Source organism: Musca domestica, unplaced genomic scaffold (genome assembly GCF_030504385.1).
Source record: "Musca domestica strain aabys unplaced genomic scaffold, Musca_domestica.polishedcontigs.V.1.1 9, whole genome shotgun sequence".
Classification (NCBI taxonomy): domain Eukaryota; kingdom Metazoa; phylum Arthropoda; class Insecta; order Diptera; family Muscidae; genus Musca; species Musca domestica.
The window spans coordinates 18183942-18205391 of NW_026712435.1; the positions used below are offsets into that span (position 1 = coordinate 18183942).

General features: G+C 35.8%; 2 protein-coding genes across 9 annotated transcripts in view; one reads left to right on the forward strand and one right to left on the reverse strand.

The window, feature by feature from the left end:
- LOC101893717 (protein furry) overlaps positions 1–21450 on the forward strand; it is a 353570-nt gene that overhangs the window by 141269 nt on the left and 190851 nt on the right. For all 8 annotated transcript variants that reach the window (XM_059131613.1, XM_059131609.1, XM_059131611.1 and 5 more), the window contains one exon: positions 1255–1415. In XM_059131613.1, coding sequence (XP_058987596.1) covers positions 1255–1415 — 161 coding nt within the window. The remainder of the gene's footprint in view (positions 1–1254; positions 1416–21450) is intronic.
- LOC101901269 (uncharacterized) overlaps positions 13150–21450 on the reverse strand; it is a 108380-nt gene continuing 100079 nt past the window's right edge. The window contains exon 7 of the mRNA XM_059131617.1: positions 13150–13708. Within this exon, the coding sequence (XP_058987600.1) occupies positions 13506–13708 (203 nt within the window). The 3' untranslated portion in view covers positions 13150–13505. The remainder of the gene's footprint in view (positions 13709–21450) is intronic.

The window sequence follows — 21450 nt, forward strand, 5'->3', positions numbered from 1 at the left end:
AAGATATATATGGGAGCTATATCTAAATTTTGACCGATTATTTCCAATTTCAATAGGGTTCGTCCTTGGGCCAAACAAAGAATTTGTGCAAATCATTTGTTTGGTCCAAGGACAAACCCTTTTGAAATTGGAGATAATCGGTCAAAATTTAGATATAGCTCCCATATATACTACGTCCGATTTGCCTTTTATTGTGCACCAAACGTGTAATATTTGCCCAAATTGAATGAAATTTGGCACTTACGACCGAATTGAGTCTAGAAGCTAGTATGCCAAATTTGGTGCTTCATATGCTTCGGCATATTTAGTCCTTTGAACTTTAAATTATAATCATAATCATAGCGTGTATGATTGAATTCTCCCATAAAAACTTTTAGTGGATATGCGGAGCTCTACTAAATTAGCAAAGTGGTGTAGGGTATCATAATGTCGGCCCCGCCCGACTTTAAGACTTTCTTTACTGGTTTTATTAATAACAACGTTTTTAATTGTTGCCAACTGTCGATGCGTTACTGTAATACCAATTTTGTATCGAAGCGACGGCGAGGGCGACTTGCACATAAAGTCGACGACTATAGAAACGACAACCGTAATTGTGCCGATTATATCCTTTTGATAGTGCGAAAAAAATTTAAACAGTTCTCGGCAAGAATAAAATCAGCTTGGTTTCGAGCGGATTTTACTCTCACGAGCAAAGTTCACTCGCTGACATACAGGTTTACTTCTACTCGGATTCGAGTAACGAGTGAAACTCGCTCGTAGCTCGTAAAAAATAGTTATCTCTTTGCAAAAGGAAATGTTTAAATCATTTATCATCACGGTGATGCGGCTCTCGCAGGTTGAATTCTGCTCGGATTCGAGTAGAGAGTGAAACTCGCTCGAAAAAAGAAAAAAAAATAGTTCTTTTTCTTTCTTTCGGCTCTGAACACTACTGAACTCTTGTTTGACAACAGACTTTAGGCCATACGGCATAATTATTTTAATTGCATCCCAACTAGTATTGACTTGTTGTAAATGTCAGAGAATTACAGATGTCACTTACGGCGACTACCATTTATAGTTTCCTTCACATTCGTTATTGTATGGTTTCAAATACCAACTACATTCGCGATTCGACCAAATTTAGAAAACCCTAAGTTCTCGATTCCGATGCCGAGAGAGCCGTACATTCTTCCCCCTCCCTAATAAATCAAAAATCCTTAAATCAATTTAAATTCTTTTAATCTATTCATTTTTTTCTTGTTTCGTTTTCAGAGAATATCCTTGCGATCATTACACGTCTGTCATAACAGTCACGTTACTCATGACCGGCTGTCCTCGTGTCGAAGTTCATTCCTCCGCTTTACTTTTGCTGCAAATTCTCGACAAACGCTTTTTCGGAAGTGTTGGACCACTGCATGCGGACAATGAAAAAGGTATGTTTCATCCGTATTAGTAGTTTAAACCGCAATAAAGAAAGAGATGAAAGAAAAAAAAACCGAACTTGTTTTGTGTCTCTACTTCTGAAACTTAACAGAAATTATTAATGGCAAGCGGATGCTGCCACTCCATAACAAAATATGATGAAACAAAGATAATAATTTGTAGTTTTTTTTTTCAAATTCTGTACACATGTATCCCATGTATGCGTGAGGGGGAATTGAATATATTTTTTGGCATTAAAACTTTGGATTTGTGGGAAAATAGGGTGGGGTTTGTTATGCACCAATCCTTTTAATGATAATGAAACCCCATATCTCTGTGTGTAGTTTGTGTAGACAGTCATGAATTTAATTGCGAAGTCTCTTGTGTAGTCTAAACTTTTTTAGTTTTATTGTAATTTTTGCTATTTTTTTTTTTTTGAAAGCTATAAAAATTTCATTGGTGTAAAATTTTAATTAAAAAACAAAAAACAAATAAAACAAGTAAAAAAGTATCGGTTTTGCCCTCAGATGTATACCCATAGCCAATGTTTCTCTTTTTGTGCAAAAAAAAAATATGTTTTTTTTTTTTTGAAAATTTCGACCATTTGTGGGGTAGGTACCAGAAGGAGTGGACCGATATTGTCCATTCTCGCACCAGGCCTAGCACTGACGCAAATATTAAGATTTGCAAAATTGGAGCAAAATCAGATTATCGTTTCTCTTTCTGTGCAAAAAAATATATATTTTTGAAAATTTCGATCATTTGTGGGGGAGGTACCTGAAGGAGTGGACCGATATATTCCTTCTTTACACCATACCTTGGGTTTATATAAATATTGGGATGTGTGAAATTTGAAGACAATCGGACTCTTACATCACATTTTATGAGAGGTGTAATTATTTAAAATTTTGACCATTTGTGGGGGAGGTACTTGATAGAGTGGACCGATATTGCCCATTTTCATACCTGACCCAGCACTGACGCAAATATTAGGATGTGCAAAGTTGGAGCAAAATCGGATTACCCTTTCACTTTCTGTGCAAAAAATAAATTTTTTGAAAATTTCGACCTTTTTTGGGGGAGGTACCAGAAGGAGTGAACCTATATTGCCCATCGACAGACAGACGGACAGATGAACGGACGGACATCGCTAGATCGACTCCAGATTTTGTCCAAAGAGACCTAGGGTCTAAAAACATTATTTTGAAATCAAATCATATTGCTGAGGGTATAAAAAGCAATAAGTTCGACCGGGTCAAACTTTAAATACCCTTAACCATTTGGAGGAAAACTGGAATTTTTCAAGAAAAGTGCGTTGAAAAATACTGTTAAAAACCTAACAATACCGAATATAGGAAATTACCGTTACATGAGGCCTATACGAAGACCTTTTCGGCCATTGCTTGTAGCACCCATTATTAAGTTATAATACAAAATTTGAAACAATTCCGGTGAATAATGTCGCTGAAATCATTAAAATAACGAATATCTGGGGGTATAGATAAACTTATACTTATATTTACAGTTCTATTCAAGGATGTTGACCGCGATTGCGCCTCAAATGGTCCATTCGCTCAGTTCAATTTTGGCATACCTCTTTCCAACCTTTCGGCCACTACCCCAAGAACAAATGCTTCAAAGTTCTCTTCAAATTTAACAAAGCTCCACAAAAAAATAGTCGAAGGGCTTTAAATCGCACAATATATGCGGTTATTTCATCGATACCGAACGTGACATTAAATGGTCATCGAACTTGTCTCTCCATGTATGGTACATGGCATCGTCTTGTTGAAATCACATGTCAAGCAAGTCAAGCTTGGATATCATCTCCCGGTAGCACTCATCATTCTCAGTTACGAATCGTACCATATTTGAACAAGTACAGTCTAATGATGCCACCAGTCCATGAACCATACAATATTGTGACTTCTTCTTGATGCATTGATAGTTTTTGCATGCTTCTGAAACATTACTACGAACAATTATGATATGCATATGCAAAACCATTACCAGATCTCAACACCATATACCAGCAGAGACGACGATATCAAATCTCGGCATTCCAGCTCTATAAATTTACCCATTACCAAATGGATTAACATTCAGTGATTTTCCCATAATTTTTGTACACATTTTCAAAACCACCTTCATATCTATACCACAGGCACCAACACTGACATCTATATCAAATTTCAGCATTTCAGCTCTATTCCCTCGCGCAATACCGAATTTAGTACTATTTAATACTTTTCACACATTTAAAGTACACATTTCCAGAGGCAGATCCGTATCCCAATCCCAGATAGCAACAGAGACTTCAATATTAAATTTGAGGATCTCAGCTCCATTCCTTTACGCTATACCATTTAGTACTTTTCGTAAAAATGTAGGACGCATTTTCAAAACACTCCCCATGTCTCAACCACAGATCCCAACAGTTGTGTAAAACCACCGCCATATCTCACCTCCGGATACCAATATAGGCCTCAACATCAAAGTTTAGAATTCAAGTCGTATCCCTTCGCCCAATACCAAATATAGTACCATTCAGTACTTTTCGTACAATTATAGGACGTATTTTCAAACCACCGCAAAATCTCAAACACATATGCCATCAAATTTCAGGAATTCCAGCTCCATTGGTTCATCATCAATTCCAATTTCTACCAAATGTAGTACCATTTAGTACACATAAGTGCCAGTTTCCAAAGCTTCCTACATACCCCAATCCTATACTCCCACAGTAATACCATATTAACCCCTGTTGTTTCGCGCAATTACAAATTGTACTTTATTTAGTATATTTTACTACATATAAGTACAAATTTCCAAAACTACTTACATATCCCACAGTAGTGGGATCCCATAGTAGTCTCTTTTCCAATTTTCAGGATAATAGCTCTATTGGTTTACCCAAATCAAAATTGTATGAAATTATTTACTATTTAGTACCGATTTTCATAACTAACTGCATCTTACAGTCCAGTAGAAATCTTATTTTCAAATTTCAAGATACTCCCAAAATTTAAATTGTACCAAATTTAGTACCATTTAGTACACATAAGTAGAAATTTCCAAAACCACTTACGTACCTCAGTCCGACAATGCAATAGTAATCTTATTTCCAAATTTTAAGATTCCAACTCAATTGGTTCTCCCAACAATTAAATTGTACAATTAATTGTACGAATGCTCAAAACTACCTACATTCCTCAGTCCAAGAATGGAATAGTAATCATATTTATAAAATTCAGAGTTTCAGCTCCATCTGTTCACCCAAATCGAAATTTACTAAATTTAGTACTTTTCGTGCACATAAGTACAGATTTCGAAAACTTCCTTCATATCTCAATCCTACGCTTCAACAGTAATGTTAGTTTCAAATTTCAGGAATGTTCTAAATATAGTAAGGCTTTGTAATTTTTGTATACTGGAGTACACACTTCGAAATCTACCGCCTCATATCGACTCAACTCCTCAACCTTGATACCCATTCCAAATTTCAAGTCTCCAGTTAACCGTTCACATGATACGAAATGGTACCAAATGTAGTACATTTTAGTATTTTTCGTACACCTAAAGAGAGAATTTCCAAAAACCCTTTGATACATCTATCATACACTCCATCAGTGACCCTTAACTCCAAATGTAAGAGTTCTAGCTCCACAGCTTTAGTAGCGTATAATATTTTGCGTAATGTTCTAGTACGAATTTCCAAAAAACCCAGTCTTATGTGATCCATTTGGACCAAAAGTGACCATCACCCAAAATGCCCAGATTGCAGCTTCAGCCGTTTCGTCCGTCTCATCTGAGTTTTGAGTGACCATCCCCCAAAATTTTAAGATTCCAGCTTCAGCTCTTTCGTCTGGGTATTGATGAATCGTTACTCTCTCTCTCTTCTCTCTCTCTCTCTCTCTCTCTCTCATATTCATCAGTACCCAGACGAAAGAGCTGAAGCTGGAATCTTAAAATTTTGGGTGATGGTCACTCAAGTCTCAGATGAGACGGACGAAACGGCTGAAGTTGGAATCTTGGCATTTTGGGTGATGGTCACTTTTGGGATCTGAGGTCTTAACAGATTTTTGTATACAAGTTACTCCAAATGGTGTAGGATTTTAATTTACATTTTCATTTTCCGTATGAATTTTCAATTTCCCATAGAAAAACCAGTAAAGAAAGACCTAAAGTCGGGCGGGGCCGACTTTGTGATACCCTACACCTCTTTGCTAATTTAGTGGAGCTCCACATAACAATTAAAAGATTTTATGGGAGAGTTTAATCATACACGCTATGATTATAATTGTAATTTAAAGTTCAAAGGACGAAATATGCCGAAGCATTTGTATCTTTTAAATTCGGAATTGTATTGCCCATTTGGTGCACAATTAATTTGAAATCAGATAAAGATATATATAGGAACTATATCCCAATCTGAACCGATCTCAATAAAATTTGGCAAAGATATTTCTGAACTGTTTTTGATATATTTCCCTGAATATCGTTGTTACGGAGTGCATATTACGGCTGTGGGTAACAAATACAACAAATCGGATGAACAATATATATGGTAGCTATGGCTATATCTGAACCGATCTTCACCAAATTTGGCATACTAGATTCTAGACTCAATTCGTTCGCATGTGCCGAATTCCATCCCATTTGGGCAAATATTAGACGTCTGGTGTACAATTAAATGTAAATCGGACGAAGATATATATGGGAGTCACATCCAAATCTGAACCGATCTCAATAAAATTTGGCAAAGATATTTCTGAGCTGTATTTGATATATTTCCCCAAATATTGTTGTTACAGAGTGCATATTACGGCTGCGGAGAACAAAAATAACGAGTCGGATGAACAATATATATATATATATGGGAGCTATAGCTATATCTGAACCGATTTCGATCAAATTTGGCATATTTATTTTTAGGCCTAATTTGGTTGTTTGTGCAAAATTCCATACTATTTAGGCTGATATTACACGTTTGGTGCACAATAAAAGGCAAATTGGGCGAAGATATATATTGGAGCTATATCTAAATTTTTACCGATTATCTCCAATTTCAATAGGGTTCGTCCTTGGGCCAAACAAATGTTGTTTGGAAAATTTCATCTTAATTGGATAATAAATGCGACCTGGACGGACGGACAGACGAACTGACATGCATAAATCAACTCAGAAAGTGATTCTATGGAGATCCTCAAAATCAACTATGGGTCTAGCTCGCTTCTTTCTCCATGTTACAAACAAATGCACAAAGACATAATACCCTTACCACTATGTGGTGTCGGGTATAAAAATAAGAAAATGGAACATATATCATATCATAATTGGGTTTTTGTCTTAATTATTATTAATATTTTTTGTTTATTTGTTTTTTTACATTGATATTACATTTCAATAAAACTATTTACAAAGATTACATTAGGAAATCAAGTAAAATATTTAAGCTCGGAATGGTCTTAAATTACATTACAACAATTTGAATATGAATATAAATTATTTAATTAATACTTTTACACTAATTGGACATTATACAATGCATACTCACTTACACTACGCTACAACAAAATGACCAAATGTTAACAAGATTGCAAGTGGTTTAATATTAATACGAAACAAATCGGCTTTTATTTTTGTTCGGTAAAAAGGTAATTACATTTTTTACAAAATCTCGAAAGACATATGAGCCGCTTAGCCCATTAAAAGGCAATGTAGGCAAACTACCTTTTGCATACCCAGTAGGCTGAAAATAATAGGTTATATCTAAAAAAATACATAGAAAAAGAACATGGTAATGAGAAATGTTGGCACAGAGTGTGCTCGGCCGAAGGACATGAGTTCGAGTCGATGTCCCGGAAAACGAAGAAAAGCACAATAAAATACGACTCATGGATGTTGATTTGAATTTTCCAACCCCCACACAAACTTGGTTGGTAACGTGGACCTGGGAGGTACCGTTATATGGGGACTATACCAAAGCGAAATTTTCTTTAAAATGGTTCTCCACCTAATTCGCCTAAATCAATTGGAAAATGTGGTCAAAACTCTCGAAATAGTTAAAATCCGGAGGCAATGGGCGCTACACCGAAACATTGACCTACATAGAAATTTTCTGCAAAGCGGTTTTCTACCCGCCTTAGAAACGTAGATGCCACATGAGGGCAAAATCTTTTTGAAAATGTCAAGACTTAGAAAGTAGCTGAAATCTGGAGATAGCTTCATGTGAGGGTTCTACAAAATCGTGGCAATTATGACGTTTTCCTACTAAGATCTCAAATTACCAAAAATTGTACGAAATTAGCATGAAACATGTAAGCAAAGGCTACAGTCGAGCGGGGCCGACCGTTGAATACCCTACAACACTATAATAAACGATACAGTTTATATAGGCAAGATACTCGAACGAATTCCACAAGATATTGTGACAAATAATAAAAGAAAACCATCAGGTTTCGTTCTCTAATTTTCGAATAATAGCAACTTTAACTAATTTGCTCATTTCCAATTTATTGGTAGATGTTGCACGTAAATGGTCTTCCTAGATCTAGAACCAATATTTCCCAAAGACTTATAATCTCTCAGAAGTGGCAAAAGATTAACATTTATTATAGGTTTTTCACTGAAACGCATCTATATGAGATACAGACATTTGACTATATTCTTCAACGAAATCAGTCTTAACGAAATAGTCAGAAGTGTGTCTTTCCTGTATTTGTGAATTCTCCAAAAAGTCACTGGAATGGAGCTTTCCGTATTTTGTCTACAAAAGTTGGCAAACTATTTCACACATTGAATATTTTTGGATGGCCATCCAAAACTGCTTGGCTTTTGCAATGTCCGGTAACCCCCATTCAAATGTGCCTGAGGATCGGGCAATAATTACGACCTGCTGACAATTTTGCAGTTTTTTTTTGGTCCATTTCAACCCCTAAATATATGGCGATCATCTCCAAAAAAGAGTAGGCTTCTATTCTGACCCTCATCTGATCCCCATGTAAAATTTCGTTAGGATCGGGTCATAAATGCGATCTGTATATGATATCCTGATATCCTAACTACTTAGTTTTGTTAGCTGTAGAAATATTACCAAATGTTTAATTCAAAATGAAAATATGCCAAAAAAATATGACAAAATTGAAAAAAAAAAATGAGAAAAATCAATATTTTCATCTTTAGAGAGTTGTTTCTTTCCTGCCAAGAGGCCATTCTGAATTAATGAGAACTGTCGAAATCAGTTCAGCCGTTCTCGACACATAAGAGATCTTTCAAGCATATCTTCTTTGATAGACATATATATCGCACATATTTTGCTATATATCCGTTTTGTTGGATGTTAACATCAATGTAAAGATCAGGAGTAACCTTGTCATGGCTTTGCGATTTCGCCGGGATTTAAAATATTCGCGGTTTAATGAAAAATTCTGAATTTTTTCAACACAAAATAAATGGTCTATTTTACCCGCTGAATATTATCCGATGACCACCCAAATTGGTAGGCTTCTTCCCCGCCCTAAACTCTAGCTACATGCGAAGTTCCGCGTCGATTGGTCTATAATTGCGACCTGTATAACTACTGCAAAATCCGACATTTTTTCAGTTTTTGGTCCAGTTCGACCCCTAAATATTATGGCGATCATCTCCAAAAGAAATAGTGTTCTATTCTGACCCTAGCCCCACCTCCATTCTAAATTTCGTGAAGATAGGGCCATAATTGCGACCTGTAGAGTGATTACAAATTAACATGGACAGACGGACAGACGGACGGACGGACATACATAGCTAGATCGACTCAACTCGGCGAGATAGGAAGATTCATATATACTTTCCTATGTGGGAAACCAATATTTCGAGGTGTTACATAATTTTTGGCCCAATCAAACTTATAATACCCCCAACACATAGTATGGTAGGGTATAAAAACGAAAAGTATCAGCTGACCTTTTAGTGGCAATGGGCCAATATTATTAATATCCTTTATGTGAGATATGTGATATATTTTTGTAAAATTTTGAAATGTGCCTTAGGTACCAGATATAGTGGGCCGAAGTATTCCATATTCACACTTCATCTAAAACTGATAAGAATAATGGGGTGTGTAAAATTTTAAGAACATCTAAGATTTATTTTCAATATGTTTACCTTTTTTGGGTACCTTCCCGAAATATATGGAAATTCCATATTTACATCAGATCTCTATTTAGGAGAAATATTTAGATACCCCAAGTTTGAAAAAAAAACAAAACGCTGACTTGTTTCGCAAGTTATGAAGGTATAAGTATTGAAAATTTTGACTCTTTGTGGCTAGTCAAAAAATTGACTCCTTTGTGGGGGCCAACACAAGATCTTATGTTGATAGCTCAATTGAATTTTCCGAGCTTGAAAGTAATCCAATGCTCATTTGGCGCTTTATGAACTTCATTGTTATTCAAAATTTTGACCCTTGTAGGGGATATACTTGATGGAGTGGGCCGATGTTGTCCGAATTCGCACCTGACGCAGCACTGATAAAACTATTAGGATTTGCATAATTTTCATCGGTAGGAGTGGGTCGATTTTGCTCATCTCGATCTTAGTTTGATGTAGAAACACATGGACAGATGGACGAACGAGCATTCACAAATGGACGCAGACTCCAAGAAGATCACCAAAAGCAACTGAAGTTCTATCCCTTTTCCTTTTGTATTTTTCCCGCAAATGTACATCTAGGGATGTACGTCTGTCTGTTTGGCTGGGTGGCATGATAAATCTCAAAGGGAGTATCCGATTTGGTCCAAACTTGGTACATCCTAATATGTTTGTCAAAATTAGATCGAGTTCGCAGATGGGCAACATCGGTCAACTCCTTCTGGTACCTCCTCCACCAAAGGTCGAAATTGAAAATATATATTTTCTGCCAGAAAGAAACGATAATCCAGTTTTACTTCAACTTTGGAAATCCTAATGTTGGCGTCATTGCTAGCTCAGGTGCGAAAATGGACAATATCTGTCCACGTCATCAAGTACCTTGCCCACAAAGGGTTAAAATTTTGAATAATCACAACTCTTTGTCTTCAAATTTCACACAATCGAATATTTTCTATTAACCCAAGACCTGGTGTAAAGGTGGAATACATTGATCCACTCCTTCCCCACAACAGGTCGAAATTTTGAAAAAAAAAAATTTTTTTTTTGCACAGAAAGAGTAGCAATAATCCGAATTTGATCCAACTTTGCAAATACTAATATTTACGCAGGTGCAAAAAAGGATAATATCAGTCCACTCCATGAAGTACCTCCCCCACAGAGGGTCAAAATTTTGAATAATTCCAACTCTCATAAAATGTGATGTAAGGGTCCGATTGTCTTCAAATTTCACACATCCCATTATATATATATATTAACCCAAGGTCTGGTGTTAAGATGGGCAATGTCGGCCCACTCCTTCTGGCACCTCCCCCACAAATGGTCAAAATTTTAAATAATTACACCTCTCATAAAATCTGATTTAAGAGTCCGATTGTCTTCAAATTTCACACATCCAATATTTATATAAACCGAAGGTATGGTGTTAAGAAGGAATATATCGGTCCACTCCTTCAGGTACCTCCCCCACAAATGGTCGAAATTTAAAAAAAATAGATATTTTTTGCATAGAAAGAGAAACGATAATCTGATTTTGCTAATATGTGCGTCAGTGCTTAATATGTGCGTCAGTGCTAGGCCTAGTGCGAGAATGGACAGTATCGGTCCACTCCTTCTGGTACCAACCCCACAAATGGACAACATTTTGAATAATTACAACTCTCATAAAATGTGATGTAACATTCCTATTTTCTTCAAATTTCATACATCACAATATTTATATTAACCCAAGGTCTGGTGTTAAGATGGAATATATCGGTCCACTCCTTCTGGTACCTCCCCGAAATTGTTAATATCCATTAAGCCCGTAAAACGCGAAATTAGCATCCGATTCCATTTAGACCTGTTATAAAGATGGTAACGATCGTAGACCTCCCCACAAAGACTCAAAATTTTAAATAACCAAAACGATTATAAAATCCGAAATAAACATCCGGTTCTCTTCATATTTCCCACATCCCTTTATTATACTCCCCACCTTGCAAAGGAGGAGGTCGTAGACCCCATAATGTATATATATTCATTATCAGGATAAAATTCTAAGTCGATTTAATGATGTCCGTCTGTCTGTCTGTTGAAATCACGATACAGGACACATTATTTGACGTAGAGCGTCAAAATCTAGCAGAATAATTTGTATTGTGTCTAGGATGGTTGGTATTGAAAATGACATATATCGGTCCACGTTTTGGTATAGTCGCCATATAACGGTACCTCCCGATATTCGATATTTTGATGATTTTTGCCGCATTTTTTCATGGATTTGTCCAAAAATTGGTATTTGTTGGTCACAAAGGGTTCTAGCTCTAGTGGCGAAACATTGCAAGTACAAGTCCATGTTTTAGTATAGCCCCCATATAGCGGTACCTCTCGATATTCGGTATTTTGATGATATTTCCCAAATTTTTTATGGATTTGTCTAAAATTTGGTATTTTTTGGTCATAACGGGTTCTAGCTCCGGTGGCGAAACATTGCATGTACAAGGTATAGCCCCCATATAGCGGTACCTCCCGATATTCGGTATTTTGATGATTTTTGCCACATTTATTCACGGATTTGTCTGAGAATTGGTATTTGTAGGTCATAATGGGTTATACATTGTATGTATAGGTCCACGCTTTGGTATAACCCCCATATAACGGTATCTCCCGATATTCGGTATTTTGATGATTTTTGCCTCATTTTTTCATGGGTTTGTCTAAAAATTGGTATTTGTTGGTCATAACGGGTTCTAGCTCCGTTGGCGAAACATTGTATGTATAGGTTCACGTTTTTGTATAGCCCTATATAGCGGTACCTCCCGATATTCGATATTTTGATGATTTTTGCCACATTTTCCCACGCGGTACCTCCCGATATTCGATATTTTGATGATTTTTGCCACATTTTCCCACGAATTAGTCTAAAAATTGGTATCTGTGGGTCATAATTGGTTCTAATGCTTCCATAACCTTAAGGTTCGGCCCGGCCCAACTTATGTTTTTTTTTGCTTGTTTTTCCTAACACAAGATCTGTTGTATAGATGAGATATATCGGTCCACTCCTTCTGGTACCCATAACCTGGCATGTCTCAATATTTATATTATATTTATGTATTTCCGATACGAAATGGACAATATTGGCCCATTCCTTCGGAACCTACTGCATGTTTTGCTACATCGTCCATATAAGGGCAGCGCTCATTTTATGGTATTTTGTAGACTGTAATTGCATTCTACAACTTATTTCATTGGCTTTAAGCTGGGAATACATAAAGCGCTTATTTGACTGGCTTAAGTCATCGGCTGGCTTCTTCGTAGAGGAACAAAGGAGTTTTAGGTTGACTTAGTTCGATTTTGACCCTAGGCTCCTTTGTTCATTTCCGAAGAAGCCAGCCGATGACTTAAGCCAGCCAAATATGCTCTTTATGTATTTGCAGCCTTACAGTTTTCAATGGATCTCATCCGAATACTGAATTCGGACACTTTTATGAATTATATAACTTGGCCGCCATTTAAAGACTTAAAATATTTGTTTTTTATTAAAATTTATTTTATACGAATAACACACTATTTTTTCTTTTTGTCCTTTTGTAATAATTCCTATATGAAGCCGGTCTAACTTGTTTGTGATTTTAATTCTCCTCTTTTTATGAAATACTTTCTTCTGTTTTTGATTTCAAAAAAAGGCACCCATTTTTTATTATCGTTACCATCCTTTCTAGCTTATTTTTAAGAAATATTTGTAAACATTTTATTATGATTTTTTTTTTTTCACTTTGACCATTGAAATGACAACATGGAAACAACCTATTTATTAAATTTAATATACAATCTTTTCGAAAATTAATAAACATGGGCGGCGAAATTAAACACTTCCATGAACCGCTTAATTAAATTCTTAATGTTTTTAATGTATTTCATATATTTTTATTCTTCATTAATTTAATTTCTTGCTGAAACCAAAATTTAACCTTCCTCCAATCGTGGATTTAATCCGCCATACCCAATGGTTCTAGTTCGTGGACTTCATTGAATGTGTTTCGATGAGCCATCATGCGGCGACGGGTTGAAGCATTATTGCTTGCAGCCACACAGCTGCCGCTCCTCGAGACAACAGCCCCTGCCATTCCCGAAAGGCCAGCAGCAGATATGACACCACAACCAGCACCGCTGTTGCGATAATATTCGGAAACTGTAATGAAAGGGGAAAAATGAATGGGAACAATTAAATTACGATTATCTTTGACTGGGGGCCTATTAAAACCATAATAAAAGCAAAGGTATTGGGTTTAATAGGTATTTACATATTTAATAGGTATTTACATATTTAACTCCTGCAAAATAGTTTTGTATACAATGCAGAATATTATTTCGAGCGATGCTAAAGGAAAATAATTTCAAAAAAGGGCATATTTTCAATATCATTTTTGCCTTTTTCTGTCCTCCATCGTATAATGGAGGTATATTAACTTCGAAATAAATCGTGCCTAAATGCCAGGAATTCATAAATAGTAAAAACTAATTTTGGGATTTATGCAAAACTCTCATACAAAGCATCATTTTGGAAGGATGATGTTATAGACAAAAATAGTCTTCATCAAAATTCGAAATAAGTTATCAAAGGAAAGAAATTTGCAGTTCCATTATACATCGGAGAAAATTTACATCAATGTTGCCAAAAATATATATTTCCTAGTTTTTATATCCTCAGCCATATGGCTAGAGAGGGTTTAGACCCTAGGTCTCTTTATACCAAATCCGTTTCAGAAGATTTAGAGTCGATCTAGCGATGTACGTCCGTCCATCTGTCTGGGAGTAACCGATTTGATCCAAACTTCGTACATCGTAATGTTATTATCGAACTTAGATCGAGTTCGCAGATGGGCAATATCGGTCCACTACTTCTGATAACTTCCTCACAAAAATTCGAAATTTAAAAAATATATACATTTATGTGTTTATTTCTCTTTCGAGGCGGGCTTAATGATCTGAAATTTGCAGTGAAAAGGAAAGCCAGTTAGACACTATCACACACTCACCAATATCCGAAGCGTTTCGCCGTTGGTTATGCGGCTCATCAGACATATTTGGTGTGGTGATGGCTTACAAGAACCGTTTTCTGGAAAATAGTATTTATTTCGAACTTTATACGATTATGCATATGCGAATTAAACACCAGAAATCCTCCAAGTTCGACTCAAGTTCTATTGTCAGATCTTTTTCACAGCAAAGTTTGTTTTTCACAGCAAAGAAAGAGAAAGGATAATCCGATTTTGTGCAAGTCCTAATATTTGTATCAGTGCTAGGTCAGGTTCGAAAGTGGACAATATCGGCCCACTCCGTCAAGTACCTTCCCCACAAAGGGTCAACATTTTGAATAATTATAACTCTTATAATATGTGATGGAAGAGTCGGATTATCTTCAAATTGCTCAGATCACAATATTTTTATTAACTCAAGGTCTGGTGTGAAGATGGAATATATCTGTCCACTCCTTATGGTACCTCCATCACAGAGTCAAAATTTTGAATATCTATGAATCTTATAAAACGCTAAATTAACATCCGATTCCATTCCGACTTGGCACATCTTAATATTTCCATCAACACAAAATCGGTTTTAAAGACGGTAGAGATCGGACCATTTCTTTTGGTACCTCCCCCACAAAGGGTCGAAGTTTTTAATAGCCAAAACGATCATAAAATCTGAAATATGCATCTGGTTCTCTTTATATTTCAAAAATCCCATTATTTCTATTAACACAATATCTGCTGTGAAAATGGGATATGTCAGTCCACTACTTGTGGTACGTCCCCCACAAAGGGTCAACATTTTGAATATCCATGAAGCTCATAAAACGCGAAAAAAACCACCGATTCCTTTCCGACTTGGCACATCTCAACTTTTCCACAAACACAATAACTGTTATAAAGATTGTAAAGATCGGACCATTTCTTCTGGTACCTCCCCCACAAATAGTCGAAGTTTTCAATAGCCAAAACGATCATAAAATCCGAAATAAGCATTCAACTCTTTTCACATATCACACATGCAATCAGTTTTGCTAACAAAAGATCTGTTGTGAAGATGCTATATGTATCTGCGAACCCGTTCTGGTACCTCACCTACAAAGGGACACAATTGGATAAAAATGTTCGATTTTCTTATATATTTATTTAGGTCCGATTTTGAGATGTACCATGTCTGGAATGGAATCGGATGTTTATTTTGATTTTTATGAACTTCATGGATATTGAAAAATTGGAGCATTTGTGGGGGAGGTACCAGAAGGAGTGGACCGATATATTCCATCTTTCTACCAGAGCTTGGGTTCATAAAAATAGTAGGATGTGTGAAATTTGAAAACAATCGGACTCTTATATCATATTTTTTAAGAATTATAATTATTCAAAATGTTGACCCTTTGTGGAAGAGGCAGATGGAGTGGACCAATATTTTTCAGTTTGGTTCCTGACATAGAAAAATATTAGGATTTGCAAAATTAGAGCAAAATTAGATTATTGCTTCCCTTTCTGTGTAGAAAATACCTATATATTTTTAAAAATTTCGAACATTTGTGGGGGAGGTACCAGAAGGAGTGGTCCGATATATTCCATCTTAACATCAGGCCTTGGGTAAATATAAATATTGGGATGTGTGAAATTTGAAGACAATCGGACGCTTACATCACATTTTATGAGAGTTGGAATTATTCAAAATTTTGACCATTTGTGGGGGAGGTAGCTGATGGAGTGGACCGATATTGTCTATTTTCACACCTGACCTAGTGCTGACGCAAATATTGGGAATTGCAAAATTGGAGCAAAATCGGATTATCCTTTCTCTTACTGTGCAAAAAAAATATATTTTTGCAAATTTCGACCTTTTGTGGGGGAGGTGCCAGAAGGAGTGGGCCGACATTGCCCATCTTAACACCAGACCTTGGGTTAATACATATAATGGGATGTATGAAATTTGAAGACAATCGGACCCTTACATCACATTTTATGAGAGTTGGAATTATTCAAAATTTTGACCATTTGTGGGGGAGGTAGCTGATGGAGTGGACCGATATTGTCCATTTTCACACCTGACCTAGCACTGATGAAAATATTAAGATATGCAAAATTGGAGCAATTATCCTTTCTCTTACTGTGCAATAAATTATTTTCATTGAAAATTTTGACATATAATAAGACATATCAGCCCACGTTTCGGTAAGGCAACCATATCGCGCTACTAACTGATTTCCAGTATTATTGTCTTGATCACAATTTTAAAACAAATCATGTGTAACTTAACATTTAGAGTTCTGAGTAGGTATAGTCTCTGTATGCTAAAACTCTTCAAGATTGCTTCTGTATTTGGTATAGGCCCCATATTACTGTACCTCCTAATTTTCGGTAATTTCGAGTAACATGACATTTTGAAAAAATAACTTCCTTCTAGGAATTTTAGAGTCTCCCCCTTTAAAATGTTGTAAAGGTAAGTCCAGTATTATATACAGGTCCTATATAACGGTACTTTTTTATTTTAGGTATTTTGAGGGTTTAATATAGATTTTTTTTTTGACAAACTTATTATTTGGTATTTTGTTTTTCAGTGGATAAAAACTACACACATTGTCAATATATTAACCTATAACGTATGTCTTTGCAGGGCCGAATGGGGTTAGATCCCCAAAATCAGACATAAACTCATTGGAATAGAATTGATCCTATGAAAAACTTTCTTAAATCTGAAGACACAAAGACTGCATATATTTTTATGAAAAAGGGATAAAAAATATATATATAAAATTGGCAGGCAAATAATCCTCCCTATCTGAAATAGACCACAACCGTATCAATATATTTTAAAAATAATATGTAACTTTTTTTTAAAAACTAAGAGAAACAAATTTGAAACCAGTAAAGAAAGTCCTAAAGTCGGTCGGGGCCGATTTTATGATACCCTACACCACTTTGCTAATTTAGTAGAGCTGCGCATAACAATTAACAGTTTTTATGGGAGAATTCAATCATACACGCTATGATTATAATTATAATTTAATGTTTAAAGGACTGAATATGCCGAAGCATTTGTATATTTTAAATTCGAACTTGTATTGCCCATTTGGTGCAAAATTAATTTGAAATCAGATAATGATATATATGGGAGCTATATCCAGATCTCAACCGATCTCGATAAAATTTGGCAAAGATATTTCTGAGCTGTATTTGATATATTTCCCTGAATATCGTTGTAACGGAGTGCATATTACGGATGTGGGTAACGAATATAACAAATCGGATGAACAGTATATATGGGAGCTATAGCTATATCTGAACCGATCTTCACCAAATTTGACATTCTAGATTCTTCTAGACTCAATTCGGTCGTGAGTGCCAAATTTCATCCAATTTGGGCAAATATTAGACATTTGGTGCATCATAAAAGTTAAATCGGACGAAGTTATATATAGGAGCTATATCCAAATCTGAACCGATCTCGATAAAATTTAGTAAAGGTATATCTGAGCTGTATTTGATAGATTTGCCCAAATATTGTTGTTACAGAGTGCATATTACGGCTGCGGAGGGCAAAAATAACAAATCGGATGAACAATATATATGGGAGCTATACGTATCTCTGAACCGATTTCGATCAAATTTGGCATATTTATTTTCAGGCCTAATTTGGTTGTATGTGCAAAATTCCATACTATTCGGGCTGCTATTACACGTTTGGTGCACAATAAACGGCAAATCGGACGAAGATATATATGGGAGTTATATCTAAATTTTTACCGATTATCTCCAATTTCAATAGGTTTTGTCCTTGAGCCAAACAAATGTTGTTTGGAAAATTTCATCTCAATCGGATAATAAATGCGACCTGCATTTTGTTCACAAGAATTCATGGACAGACAGACGGACGGCCAGACAGACGACTGAGATGCATAAATCAACTCAGAAAGTGATTCTATGGAGATCCTCAAAAGTACCTATGGGTCTATCTCGCTTCCTTTTCCATGTTACAAACAAATGCACAAAGACATAATACCCTGACCACCATGTGGTGTAGGGTATAAAGAACAAGAGAAGTAAAAAACATACAAAACAGAGAACTGGATCAAGGTACATTCACCGCAAAACAAAAACTGCACGAGTTTTTGTTGATTTTGAAAGATGACATTCCATACTCAAATCCAAAATTCAAATTTTAGGACCTTCTCGATATTACTTTTCGGATGTGGCAAAAATATGGTCGTAATTTGAATTTATTATACCCTACAACACTATGTGTTGTGGGTATTATAAGTTTGATTGGGCCAAAAATGATGTAACACCTCGAAATATTTTTTTCCACATAGGAAAGTATATATGGATCTTCCTATCTCGCCGAGATGAGTCGATCTAGCTATGTATGTCCGTCCGTCTGTCCATGTTAATTTGTAATCAAGCTGCAGGTCGCAATTATTTTCCTGATTTTACAGTTGCTCTATAGGTCACAATTACGAACCAATCGACGCGAAAATTTACATGGAGTTAGAGTTTAGGAATGGGCAATTTGGGCGGCCATCGGACAATAATTAGCGGGTAAAATAGACCCTAATTTTTATGTAAGAAAATAGGAAAATTTCCACTAAACCGCGAATATTTTCAACCCCAGCCAAATCACAAATACATTAAAAGATTACTTCTGACCATTACAGTGATGCTAATAGCCAAGAAATCGGATGTATAGCAAAATAGGTACAATATATATGTAAAAGAAATTATCTTATTTATTCTGCTTATAAATCAAGAACCGCTGGGCCAATTTTCACAATTCCCATCAATTCGGAATGGTCTCTTGCCAGAAAACGATAAAGTCTAAGAAAATCGCGGAAGAATATACCATTAAAAAAGTGAATATCTTTTTTTCAAAATTTTTCAATTTTTGTCATAATTTTTATCGCATGCGATTTTTTCAATTTGACTTACAATTTTGAATTGTAAATTTTCTAAATGTTTACACCCACCAACACTACGTTTGAGGGTATTATATGCATATCGCAATTATCGTCCCATCCTCACGAAATTTTGCATGGGAGTAGGGTTAGGGTCCGAATTAAAGCCTATACTTCTTAAGATGTACATTTTAAGGTGCAAATGGACTAAAAAATTAATTTTTTCTAATTTTGTAGTCGTTCTATAGGCCACAATTGAAACTAATCGACACGGAATCTCGCATCAGAAGAGAGTTTAAGTCAGGGAAGAAGTCTAGCATTTTGGATGACTGTGTGAAATTGTTTTGATTACTTAACAACACTAAGGAGTGCGTAAATATTGGTCAAATTCTCCGGGCTAAAAACTAAGGGTAACCTCTGGGCGGGGCTCTTTGACATTATATCAAAATAGAATTTTCCAAAATGGATTTGGATATATGGGGACTTCGAACATATTGTAGTGTTGTAGGGTATCACATGATCGGCCCCGCACGACTATAGCCTTGTTTTTATAATATTTTTTCCGTCCCTTTTTTTTTAAATTATGATGTTTCAATTTTAAAACGATCATTTTTGATAAGAAAAAAAAACTAAACTATTACACTTCAAAAATCCTAAAACATTTTTTTTCTTCTTCATTCGAAAAAGTGATACATTTCCCAACTTTAGCCCTTAACAACGTATGACTTTGAAATTTTCGTTACTGAAGAAGAATTTTGTGTTCGATAATAGTTTAAAAAATATCCTATAAGACGAAATTCATTTTTTCAATTAATCTCCGTTTTTGTGGTTTCACCCCTTTGTGTGTCGATAGTTAAGATCTCTGTCTGCCCGTTTACTTTGTGAACTAGTTATCCAGCAAATTGGAAAGGGTCGAGAACCGTTCATGTATGCTGAATGCATAAGGCGCTTATTCCTAGACATTTATTTATTTCATGCACACTCCCCCTCCACCCCTCCACTATATTCCAAAAAGTTATTAACATGAACAAATAATTAAAAATGAGTGTTTGGTTTTAAGTCAAGTCTCACGGGAAGGACTGTGCTTTATGAATATTTCAAAAACGTAGACACGCTACACACACACCCACACACACACACCCACACACACACCCACACGTACCACAGACATGCTCAAGTAATTATGTTTCCAATGATTGATGAATAAATTTTTGATGAACACCCATCCATATATGCAACATGTTTTTTTTTTAACTCTAAAACATAATTGTCGTGTGACGAACAACTTTGCAATCAAAGTGAAATCTAACAATCCATCAACAGATTGGAATTCGAATTTTTTTTTTGAAAAGGAATAGATGACGTCACAAAAAAGGCACTGTGTTTTTATTATCAACTCTGCATGGCTTCCTGCTGTCTTTGAAATATATTATGTCAAAATTAAAAAAAAAAAAAATAATTAAAATTAAAGTGAACTGTTAACGGACAAAGAAAGAAAGAAGGTCTGAAAAAAATAACGCTCCACTGTGTTGCCGAAACTTGGCTTTGAAAGCAGTGTTGGCTTCTTTGTTCGGGATACCATAGTATTTTGTTTTGCAAAATGGTCGGGCTTAATCCCTTTATTGTTGTTGTTTTTTTTTTTTTTTTTTTCAAAACAACGTTTGTTTATTAGTGGAGAACGATGGTAATGTTTACTATGGGGGTAAGGTTTCGGAAGGAGCCACCAACCCTCAATGTTCCTTGCTTAATTTCCAGCGCACAATGGCCACCACCATCTCCGGATACCAATCCGTTGGACTATTGTGTCTAGAGTATTTTGGAAAGCAAGGTTGGCACTAAAAAATACCAAAGTGTCGATCACCTCTAGCAAGCGCTTCGCCGGGAATGGGCCAAAATAGCGCGGAGCAACATTCGAGCAGCGTGTGATGGTTTCAATGGTCGTTTGAAGGCCATAATTAGTGCCAACGGTGACAAATGCGAACAAATCTAAAATAATTCCA